Genomic DNA, 12,569 nt, shown 5'->3' with positions numbered 1-12,569 from the left:
CTTTACTTTTAAAAAGAATTATATACTGTTAACTCAGAGACAAGGAAGCAGAGAATAATTGTTCACCATCCAGTAATTCCACAGATACCAGCCCAGGGAGATTCATCAAATCCAGCTTGAGAAAGATCAGTTAAGCCCTACAGAATGACTGGCTGGTGGATTTGAAAAAAAATTCTCACTCAGGGTGTGAGGCAGGCTCAGTTCCAAGGAATTCCTGGTAATCAGCTTGGAATTCTACAGCAAGAACTTCAGACAAGGTACAAGGTATGAGGAGTATCAGAATGGTCCACTCCAGATTGGAGGAACTGCAGTCTGATATGTCCAAAGTCTTTCTTGGATGACGATTACCCCTTTTGATTAAAGGTCAGTAGTACATATGCTTAGGCACACAGAGATAGAAATACACCTATCCCCATGTACACAGACACAAACACACACACTTACAATCCATATGCCATCAAACTTCAAGCTCTTCTCTGGGTCCCGTGGATTGGTGTACATTTCTCTCAACTCCCTTTTCCACCATGTGATGGTTGAATTACGGAAAAAGTCTGGGAAGGCCACATAAGCTCGGTATTGCTGTAAAAAGTAAATACAATTTATTTGTCCCGAACAAATATATTAGACAGAAAACAGGCATTTCCTAAAAGCTTAACTCATGCAAAGCCTATACTGTGTGGTGATAGTTAATCCAAAGTTATGAGCTTAAGTAATGTTCTTAGCTTATTTGAAATACAATGAGCTCAAAGAACAGAAATGAGCACAAATGAGACACCTTCTTATCATTTGGAAAGCACCCACGGACTGTTTTCCTCTTTGTATCAACATGAATGGTAGCCATCAACACCCCAAACTCACTTTTTCCATCGTTAGATACCCACCCCTCAACTTCTGTCCTGAGCACTCCTCAATGACAAAGCATGAGCCAGGGAGACTGCAGCTTGAAAGGGGCAGACAGCAGATGCATTGTCAACAGGTTGTAAAGAAACATCCAGCTGATCCTCTCCTATCTCATTCCCAGTAGGAAAAAAGGGTGAGAGGTAAGACTGCATTTTATTACATAAGACTATCTAACTAATATGTATCTGGGTTTTCTATGGTTTCAGAATCACTTGAAAAGTGCAGTTTTGTGTCAACTAAATTGGGAGGACTTAAAGAGGAAGTTTCAACTCCCCTTTCTCTTATCTTCTTCAAATAATAAAAACTGTCTTTATTTTAACCTGGAAAATGGACCCAAGGTATAACTCCTGAACTATAGCCCCTTTGAGAGCAAGGTCCTTGTTGATCTTCGTATTCCCCAACCATGCTTAGCTTAGTAGCTGACATAAGATAAATGTTTAGAGCATAATTGTAAATTCACACCACTTAGCAACAGCAAATATTCTTACATTTCTATATAGCTACGATGCTTGTTATAGAGCTTTATGGTCCTCTGTATGTCTCAGGAAATTGGTTCCTCTGTGTTCATCAGTACATTTCAAGAGTTAAAAAGCTAAATAATGCTGGTGGCAAAAGTGTGGGTGGGGAGGAAACAACAGAAAAAGGACTTGGTCTAGGGCACCTCCAGTACCTAAACATGATAGGCAAAAGGCAAGTGGAATCCAAATGTCTAGAAAAAAGGCCAAAAAGAACACAAAGAAAAAACCAGAAATGGATTAGTGTACAGGGATCCAGCTCACAGAGAACTTCTGAGGTAGTGAGCCACACCACTGAGCATCTCGTGAAAGGGAGGCATGCCAAGGTTGCCTTTTTGTTAGAAAATGGAGGTAGAAACATGGACCCAACAAAATAGAACCTTTCACCAGAAACAGAGAGCTCCAGCTCAGGCAGGGTTAGAAACATGGGGTAGAGGAGGGAAGTGGAGAATTGGAATAAACAGAGTCAATACCAGCCGTGTCCAAGTGATAACTGAATCCCAAATGAGATACAAGTGAGAAACTTGACTATGATTTATTAACCCCACTAAAAGGTGCTCTGACCCTTACCCATGAAATTAAAAATGTTCTGCTGTTCTCCAAGGTACTGGCTCTGCCTCACTCCTGTCTGCATTCCACTTTTGCCTCATTGCTTCTGTCCTCACTTTCCCTAGTCCTCAATTCATGATGTACCCACTTGCATGTCTGGTCCCAGGATTACTTACCACAACCCATTGTGTAATACCAAGATGCAATTCCTAGGCTCCATGCCAGGCTTACTGTATTAAACATCTAAGCTTCAGATCCAGTGGCCTCAGGCCCACTAATCTCATCAAGTGGGTCTTATTAATATAAATAGTTAAAATCATTCTATCTATTGAGAATATCTTATGTGCTACCTAACAAACATTGCGACCCCCTAATGAAGTATTTCTCATCAGGGGCACAATTGGCATTTAGGGCAGGAGAATTCTTGGTGGAAAATCCCCTGCAATTGGGCATCCCTGGTCACTGCCTACAAAATGTCACTTGGTGCTCCCCTTGCAATAATCAAAAACCGTCCCACAGATTTCCAAATGCCCTCAAGGTGGCAGTATTGCCTCTAATGGCCGATGCACTGTAGGGCTCACACAGTGGTAGCCAACTTCTTGATTGCTGAGTGGCCCTCTCCCCAGCATACTGATTTAAAAGTCATGGTACTGCCATAAAAACAGACACATAGACCAGTGGAACAGAACAGAAAGCCCAGAAATGAATCCACACATGTGCAGTCAATCAATCTTTGACAAGGGTGCCAAGAACACAAATGGGGAAAGGACAGTCTTCTGTTAACAGTGTTAGAAAAACGTGGATATGTAGAGAACAAACGTATGGACACCAAGGGGGGAAAGCAGCAGGGGGGTGGGGGTGGGATGAATCTAAGAAAAAAGAAAAACATGGATATCCACATGCAAAAGAATGAAACTGGACTCCTATCTTACACTGCTCACAAAAATTAATTCAAAATGAATTAAAGACTTAAATGGAAAACCTGAAGCCATAAAACTCCTAGAAGAAAACACAGGAAAAAGCTCCTTGACATTGGTCTTGGCAATGATTTTTTTGGATTTGACACCAAAAGCACAAGCAACAAAAGCAAAAATAAACAAGTGGGATTACATCAAACTAAAAAGCTTCTCCACAGTTAAGGAAACAATCAACAAAATGAAAAGGCAACTTACAGAATGGGAGAAAATATTTGTAAATCAAATACCTGATGAGTTAATATCGGAAGTATATAAGCTTATACAACTCAATAGCAAAAAAAACAAAAAACAACCCACAAATATATTGATTTAAAAATGGACAAAGGAGGGGCTTCCCTGGTGGCGCAGTGGTTGAGAGTCCGCCTGCCGATGCAGGGGACACGGGTTCGTGCCCCGGTCCGGGAAGATCCCACATGCCGCAGAGCAGCTGGGCCCGTGAGCCATGGCCGCTGAGCCTGCGCGTCTGGAGCCTGCGCTCCGCAACGGGAGGGGCCACAACAGTGAGAGGCCCGCGTACCGCAAAAAAAAAAAAAAAAAAAATGGACAAAGGACCTGAACAGACATATTTCCAAAGCAGGCATACAAATGGCCAACAGGTACATGAAAAGGTTCTCAGCAACACTAATCATCAAGGAAATGCAAATCAAAACCACAATCATAATCTGTCAGGACAGCTTTTATGAAAAAGATGAGAGATAACAAGTGTTGGCAAGGATGTGAAGAAAAGGGAACCCTTGTGCACTGCTGGGGGGAATATAAATTGGTATAGCCACTACAGAAAATACTGGGTTAGCAAAAACTTCGTTAGGGTTTTTCCATAAGATGTTATGAAAAAACCAGAACAAACTTTTTGGTCAACCCAATAGTATGGCATTCCCTCAAAAAATTAAAAATAGAACTACTGTATGATCCAGCAATTCTACTTCTGGGTATATATCCTGAAGGAAGCAAAATCAGCATCTTGAAGAGATATCTGTACTCCCATGTTCACCGCAGCATTTATTCACAATAGCCAAGATGTTGAAGTAATCTAAGTGTCTGTTCACAGATGAATGGATAAAGAACGTGTGGTGTCTATACATACAATGGAATATTATTCAGCTATGAGAAAGAAGGAAAACCTGCCATTTGCAACAAAATGGATAAACCTAGAAGGCATTATTCTGAGTGAAATAAGCCAGACAGAGAAAGACAAATTCTGTATGATCTCACTTATATGTGGAATCTGAAAAAAAAGTTGAACTCACAGAAACAGAGAGTAGAGTGGTGATTACCGGGTGTCAGGGGGTGGAGGAAATGAGGAGATGCTGGTCAAAGGTGGCAAGCCTTCATTTATAAGATGAATACATTTCGGAGCCTAATGTACAACATGGTGATTGTCGTTAATAACACTGTATCGTATACTTAAAAGTTGCTAAGAGAGTAGATCTTAAACATTCTCACCACACAGTACACAAATGGCAACGAGGTGAAATGATGGATGCGTTACTTAACCTGATTCTCATAATCATTTCATGATATATATGTATATCAAATTATCACATTGTACACTTTACATATATACAATTTTATTTGTCAATTATATGCCATTAAGCTGGTGGAAAATAGTAAAAACTAAATAAATAAAGTCAAGGAGCCCATGACCCTGAACTTCTCTGGCAGATTCCTATGTCCATGTGGGCTGCCTGGACCATGAAACTTCAAGTGATCTTCTGTGAGAAGCAACAGAGATTACAGCAAGCTAGGTTCTCTCCCTTGGAACCTCACCTGAGATCCATTACAAGTAAGAACCTGTTTCCAGGAGACTGAAAGTTTTAACATATGGCTGGAAACTGGGAGATAAGATCAAAGTTGGGAAACCCAAGGAAAGATGGGGGGATTTATAAGAGAGAAGATCGAAAAGCCTGTCCATGAAAAAAAAGAGGTATAGAGAAAATTACCCAATCACTGAAGACAGGCGTGGGAGACTGTTTAAAAGGGATACGCAAGGCAAAAACAACAATAATGAAAACAACAATAAATACACTAATTCAGGCAAAAGGCACTGTTTCTTCGAGGTATCATTCAGCGGAAATTTCATGGATGTTTGCAATCTGAAAGCCTTGGATTGGAAATCACCACTCTGTCACCTAAAAGCATGGACAGAAGTAATTTAAGCTCTCTGAGTCTTAGTTATGCAAAGTATAATAATATCTACCTCCCAACTGGGGTAAAATATTGCATGTAAAGTGACTGGCACACAGACAGACACACAGGACATGTTCCCTACGTAAGTTTCCTCATCTCGCGCCCATGCCCATGCCATGGGGATGTCCAGTATCCTAAGTATGGCTGCACCTTCCTGGCAACACTGATTTCACCCAACATCCATACAGGCCCTTTACCTCCACTTGACTTTCCCAGTCTAGAGAACTGTTGATAACAATATCAGGAAAATCAGGCCAGACCTGTGAAGAGAAAAATGTTTAAAAGCAATGCACTAGATAATCTCTCTTATTTAGCATTTCCTAAGAAACTATAAACCATGTCCTAGAGGTGATAATTTGATTTTCTTGTAGGGTTGATCTAAAGAAAAGTGGGTCTCACAATGCACAAACATTCCTTTAAAATTCCTTAACAGTGGTGACAAATACTGATGGAGAAAATGACAACTTCTGACCTCAGAGTCCAAACAGAAAAGAAAAAAAAAAAATGTACAAACACAGTAACAGTGTGGGGATTAGTGGCTCATTGCTCAGAGCATACCTTTCCCCAAACAATGCTTCCATCATTCGGATCTTTGATGAAGACATCGTCCTCCACACCCCGCGTGAAAGGGGGATAGGGCTTTGTCTCGTTGCCAGAAATGGCTGGGTCCTGAAATCAAAGCACAGGTCAGGTGAGAAAACCAAAGCCAGGGTAGAAAAATGGAGAACTCTTCAAAAGCGGAGGCATCAGCTTCCACCTGAGCTGTAGAGCTTCTGTGAATCCAGGGAAATACACTTTTCTTACTGAACCTCAACTCCTCTATTCATAGCATGGAAGAAAACACAAGTATAAAGCTTTCTGCACCAAATCCCATTCACTCTTCCAAACAGACTCTGCCCATTCACACAGGGACTCACCAGAATGAGGATGACCCGCATCCCGTCGGCCTTCATTCGAGTAATCAGAGCTGGAAGCCCCTCAAACTCGGGGCTGAGGGTGAAGTCCAGCTGCCGCTCCATGTAGTCGATGTCCGCGTACTGCACGTCCTGGAGGAGGACAAAGGAAACTTGCAAAAGCCCAGGTTCTACGTGAGAACAACGCTCCACTAACCAATGGTAAATTTCAGTCGGCATCTTTTTGATTCTTTCAAATCCCACCTCTGTTATTTGTTAGGTATTAGGTTCTGGAAAATTCACCTAATTTTCAAATTTTGAGTCGTAAAATAGAAAAAAACTAAATTTGCAAAAAATAGGATGATAATGCCGAACTGGCAAGGCTGTGGAGATAAATGAAAGCAGCAGATGAAAGTGCTTTGTGAAGGGCCATTATAAGGAGCGACTGTGGCCACCACCCCATCCCCAGAGGCTGCCCCTGGTATCAGTGGCTCATACTCAGAAAAAATAACATAATGTAAACTACCCGGTACTAATACAACGTGGATAGTAAGCCCATTAAAACAAAACAAACAAAAGCCACTGTAACTGCTTTGGAATCACTAATCCTGGGGGTTATCAGACACAGCTTTCTTATTAAGAATAAAATATTGCATGCTATACTTTCCGTTAGTAGGAACAATCATAAACAATAGAAAAATCAACAGAATAAAATTAAGTATGTAAATGGTTTATGGGACCAATTCTCTGATTAGTGGACCCCTCTCATCTTCAAGTGAAGGTGGAGTTTGTTTCCATAATTATTTCCTCTGGAAACCAGTCCCAAGATCCCTACATTCAACCAGGAATTAGCTCAAAGCTGTGGGAACACTGGGCTGCAGTGCCAGCAAAGCGTTGGAACTGAGGTTGTAGCTACACACACAGTGGTCTGACTGAATTTGGGCCAATTTCTTTCTTTTTTTTTTTCCGGTACGCAGGCCTCTCACTGTTGTGGCCTCTCCCATTGCGGAGCACAGGCTCCGGACGCACAGGCTCAGCAGCCATGGCTCACGGGCCCAGCCGCTCCGTGGCACGTGGGATCTTCCCAGACCGGGGCACGAACCCGCATCCCCTGCATCGGCAGGCGAGCTCTCAACCACTGCGCCACCAGGGAAACCCGGTCAATTTCTTTTAATTAAGCAAAACTACTCTCTGGGCAACATTTTTACGGGAGCAAGAATGTTTTTGACTACATGTTGTGAAGTCATGTGAAAGAAACGGAAGCATGATCTAGCAGAAAGAGCCCTCGGGCTGACCCAATGCCCTCTTCCTTTGGCAAATCACTGTGACTCTTCAAGTTGGGGACAATGACACCCCCCCCTTATATTACTACTGGGTAGGGGTGAGGCTGAGTGTGATACTGTATGAGAAAGTACTTTGTAATTTTATAGAACCTGATAAAAATCAGACAAACTAATCCAGATACAGAGACAAGGGTTGGCCATGCGGTCCCAGAGCCAGTACCCCACAGACTGACAACGTACATAGGGGATCTGGGCAGCCACCATCTCATCATACAAGCTACCAATCTCAGCGTCGTTCTTGTATCCATAGCGACACAGCTGAAACCCCAAGGACCAATAAGGAACCATCACTGGCCGACCAATCAACTAGAAAATAAACAGAAAATTTAGTCCTTAAGAAGAAGAATCTGGGTTAAAGTTGTACACAAAGTAATAAGAATATTTTTCCAGTGTCCCCAGTTAGATAATCAACAAATTCAAATCCAGAGAGAAACTAAGAGGATGCAGAGCCACTGAGATAACTTGGAGGAAGCTTCCTGCCAGACTTGAGCTCTCTCCCCAGGAGTTTTGGAAAACCTGATTTTGCTCTCATTCCTAGTGGCAGACCAGCTTACTGGTTAAGAACACGAAATTCAGAAGCAACATACCAAAATGTCTGGGTAACCATATGCGATCCAGTCTCTGCTGGCTATGTGACTCTGGGCAAAAGTGAAATAGCCTCTTCTATATCTGTTTCTTCACTTGTAAATTGAGGATAATAATAGATTTGTTTCATAGTGTTTTTGTGAAGACTGAATGAGTTAACATATATAAAGTGCTCTGACATGCAACAAGTAATATATCAGTGACATATAGTAAGTTTTATGTCTGTGTTTGTTGCTGCTGCCAAAGCAACTGTTGGGACCACTATGACCACAACCCTCATCACCGCAATCACCACCCTCACTGCCACCACTCTCACTGCCACCACCATCATCACCGCCATCATCACCACCACCACCATCACCACCATCACCACTATTACCACTCTCACTGCCACCACCCTCACTGCCACCACCACCATTACTACCATCGCCATCATCACCACCACCACAACCCTCACCACAATCACCACCCTCACTGCCACCACCATCACCACCACCACCACCATTACCTCCATCGCCACTACTACCACTGTCACTGCCACCACCCTCACTGCCACCACCATCATCACCACCATCACCATCATCACCACTATTACCACTTTCACTGCCAACTACCACCAGTGGCACCACTACTTTTGATACTTCTGCTAGTCTGCAATGCTCTGAGAGGCTACGAATATAACGGTTATCGGGATGTATTTATTGTTCCTTATTCTATAGCCTACCTGTCTCCCAGAAAGACCAACAATTCTAGTTATCATCTAAGAACTACAGAATGTGCTGTATAAATACTTGGTAACCAGTTGAATTCCCTCCTACCTCAGTGTACTGCTGAGTGACCAGCTCTGGCGTTGGCCCCAAGAAGACACAGAAGTCCAGAATTCCTCCTGTGGTGCGGTATGTCACGGCAGGCAAGGGCTGGAATGTCACATCTGGAAATGTAGGAAAATACCAATCAATATGGAAACCTTCAAGTGAGAAATTACCCCTGAAATTCATACATTCTCCCTCTTCCTATGCCTCCTTATTGTAGAGTACTGAGAGAAGGTATTTTGTACTATACCTACACAGAATTTAAAAAGTTAAGTGAAGGTCTGCAGGGTAATCTGTGCCTGGATTTTCTTCCCTTTCATGCACTTATTACCTTATTATATGTTTTGTCTTTCTGTTCTTTTAAAATTGTTATTAACATTTTTATTTCAGAATAGTTTAAAACTTACAAGAAGTTGCAAAAATAGTACTAAGAGTTCTCTTGGACAATTCACCCAGCTTCCCCCAATGATAACTTCTTACATAACCATTGTACATTGTCAAAACCAGGAAACTGATGTTGATATAATACTATTAACTCAGGTAGAGGCCATATTCAGATTTCACCAGTTTTCACAAGCATGCTTTCTAACCCCACTTCCTGATTTTCCACCCCCTTTCCAACATACCACACACATTTTCTTTACACCCTCGTACCCCCAGAGTGAGTGCTCTGACCCCCAGCTTCATCACTAATTCAAATTATATTAGTGGCTCCCACTGGCTGACCTCCAGGATACTTGGGACTTGCTTGGTTTTGCTACCCCTTCTTACGTTGTTTAGGCCAAATAAGAGTTAATTCTTATTACTACACGTTACTGAATTGAAATAAACAGAACTGCTAAAGAGAATGAAGAAAAAAAATAAAAAGCACTCTCCACAAGATAATAATTTTGACTTCAGGGGCCACATGATCAAACACATTCTAAAGTTCCTCAAGGATGACTGATTCACAAAAATAAGGGGAGATGCCAGCATCATCTTACCCATGGCGTTGCTGTTCAGCAGCAGGGCCCCGTGGGCATTGCCATCCTCCTCCAGTGCCATGTAGTAGGGGTGGACACCATAGGAATTCTTCTTGTACTGGGAGAGTCATGGGGAAAAGTGGCAGGAGGTTAGAAGACAAAGGGGGAAAAAAGACAGAGATTGAGAAAGAAACTCAACAAATTGATTGATAAGGTGTGTCTAGTCTTCTCTGTGAAATAAACACATAAGAAACAAAGAAACCCGAGAACTGGCCCACTTGCCTAAAAGCAGAATGTGACCATCCAGGTTGAGTGTTGGAAAGATGAAACATGAAGCACACACAGTGTGGGTGGACAGAGGCACAGACACAGATCCCAAATGCTCTGCCCTTACCCCCGGGGGCTGGTCTCGGGAAAACATTCCCCACGTGTTCCAGTTCAAGTCTCTTCGAAAGGCTGTGTGCTCAGTTTCCCCAAAGCCATAGAGGTACTGGGAGGGGAGGCGCGTGGAGATGCGGATGAACATGTCATTGAAGGTGAAGCCAAGGAGCTGAGAGTCCCAACTGCAACACGAAAGGGTACGTTTGCAAAAGAAATGGGCTGTTCTAATAGCTTCAAGCAACTGACTTCTCAGGGAAATTGAACTCTTGATTTCCTCCTCCCACCCAGAACCTCCCTGTTGACCTCCCACACAAAACATAAAGTCTATACGATTAAAACAATCAGAGACTCCCTTGCTATACAAGCCCAGGAGCCAGTTCTTTCTTCTATTTTCCTCTATCACTGCCTCCTTCTAGTGGTCCCTCCAGAATGCCAAATCCAATCAGTCTCACCATCTCAGCTGCCAACACTTCACAGCAGGCCTAGTTTCCACCCTTGCCCCACTATAGTCCATTTTCTACACAGCATCCAGAATGATTACTTTTTAAGCATCTCACATCAGGTCAACCCCTGTTTGCAATTCTTCAGTGATTCTCATTGAAACATCTTGTGACGTCTTCAAGGCCATTCCTGATCTGAAGCCACCTGGACCCCAGCCTCATCTCCCCCCACTCACCTCCTTACTTACGATACTACTGCCACCACATTGGACTTTTTTCCCCTTAATAAGGCAAGTTTGCTCCTGTTTCTTGGTCTGTGCACTGACTACTCAATTTGCTTGAAGTGTTCTCACTCCTCCCCCATCTCCATGGGGGAGGCTGCTTCTGCTCATCCAGGTCCTATTTCAAATGTCACCTCCTTGGAGAGACCACCTCTGACCACAGTATCAAAGCAGTATCAAACCTCCCCATAATTATCAATTACCCTGTTCTTTTTCCTGCATAGCAGTTGTCACTATCTAAACCGCTACATATTTTAACTTAAATTATTTTTGTTATTTCCTTAGTATTTTTTGTCATAAAAAGAAAGACCTCATCTTCTATAACCACGTACTATGGAGAAGACACCCCATAAACATTTGTTGAATGAATCCCTAGGTACATGCAGCTGCCTCAGGAATTATTCCCAGGGCACTAAAGATTTCTCGTAAGAACAGAAGGAAAGAACTTGTTCATGAATCTGGAAATGGACAGTGTGTTGCTTTGAGCATGATATCCCCAAGGACAATGGACCTGGCAATGATACAGGTAATCATCAATTCCAAGTCAGACTAAGAGCCATTTACATTACAGTGCCTGTACTCTTCCGGCGAATTTCAATCCCAAAAGGATTCTTCTTAATGAGGACATCATAGAGTCGACTCTCAGAGGTGCTGGATGGAACCCTGGGTATGTTGAGAGGGACTGGAACTTCATACCGGTTGTTGTTGGGATCATAAATCTAGGACCAGAGGAAACAGATTTTAGGCAAGTATAGTTGTCCTGAAACCTATACTCTTAGCAGAAACTTGATGTCTTTGACAAAGAGTCTGAACACTACATTTGTCTTCTTTAAGCTCATGATACTGGAAATTTAATTAACAAATCAAAGAACAACGTCACATTTACTATTTTGATCTGAGTCTGTCATATCTCATTTTGTTTTTTAAAGAAGATGTTGGGGGTAGGAGTTTATCAATTAATTTATTTTATTTTTGCTGTATTGGGTCTTCATTTCTGTGTGAGGGCTTTCTCTAGTTGTGGCAAGCGGGGGCTACTCTTCATCGCGGTGCGCGGGCCTCTCACTATCGCAGCCTCTCTTGTTGCGGAGCACAGGCTCCAGACGCGCAGGCCCAGTAGTTGTGGCTCACGGGCCCAGTTGCTCCGCGGCATGTGGGAGCCTCCCAGACCAGGGCTCGCACCCATGTCCCCTGCATTAGCAGGCAGACTCTCAACCACTGCGCCACTAGGGAAGCCCCTGTCATATCTCATTTTTAAAGCCTGTATTACATAAACACATTCCTTTGATATTGGTTCTACCTTGGGAAATCAGTCTGGAATTTATGAATATATTCTTTATTACTTTGTGTGTGGGTGTGTGACTGTATGTGAATACCTGAAAACATTTCTGAACTGAAAAAAAATCCCCCCCAAAAAACATGATGGAATATTACTCAACCATAAAAAGAAACGAAATTGAGCTATTTGTAATGAGGTGGATGGACCTAGAGTCTGTCATACAGAGTGAAGTAAGTCAGAAAGAGAAAGACAAATACCATATGCTAACACATATATATGGAATTTAAGGAAAAAAAATGTCATGAAGAACCTAGGGGTAAGACAGGAATAAAGACACAGACCTACTAGAGAATGGACTTGAGGATATGGGGAGGGGGAAGGGTAAGCTGTGACAAAGCGAGAGAGAGGCATGGACATATATACACTACCAAACGTAAAATAGATAGCTAGTGGGAGGCAGCCACATAG

General features: G+C 42.6%; 1 protein-coding gene across 2 annotated transcripts in view; it reads right to left on the bottom strand.

Moving 5' to 3' along the window:
• MGAM (maltase-glucoamylase) overlaps nt 1-12,569 on the bottom strand; it is a 139,518-nt gene that overhangs the window by 20,054 nt on the left and 106,895 nt on the right. For both annotated transcript variants that reach the window (XM_067747213.1, XM_067747212.1), the window contains exons 27-35: nt 11,390-11,544; nt 10,118-10,286; nt 9,745-9,841; nt 8,768-8,880; nt 7,545-7,670; nt 6,046-6,174; nt 5,687-5,797; nt 5,326-5,388; nt 445-579 (exon numbers count right to left, since the gene is read on the bottom strand). In XM_067747213.1, the coding sequence (XP_067603314.1) occupies nt 445-579; nt 5,326-5,388; nt 5,687-5,797; nt 6,046-6,174; nt 7,545-7,670; nt 8,768-8,880; nt 9,745-9,841; nt 10,118-10,286; nt 11,390-11,544 (1,098 nt within the window). The remainder of the gene's footprint in view (nt 1-444; nt 580-5,325; nt 5,389-5,686; nt 5,798-6,045; nt 6,175-7,544; nt 7,671-8,767; nt 8,881-9,744; nt 9,842-10,117; nt 10,287-11,389; nt 11,545-12,569) is intronic.

The sequence above is a fragment of the Pseudorca crassidens genome, chromosome 8 (assembly GCF_039906515.1).
Source record: "Pseudorca crassidens isolate mPseCra1 chromosome 8, mPseCra1.hap1, whole genome shotgun sequence".
Taxonomy (NCBI): domain Eukaryota; kingdom Metazoa; phylum Chordata; class Mammalia; order Artiodactyla; family Delphinidae; genus Pseudorca; species Pseudorca crassidens.
The sequence above is the reverse complement of the archived record's forward strand: the minus strand, read 5'-3'. Positions and strand labels throughout refer to the sequence as shown.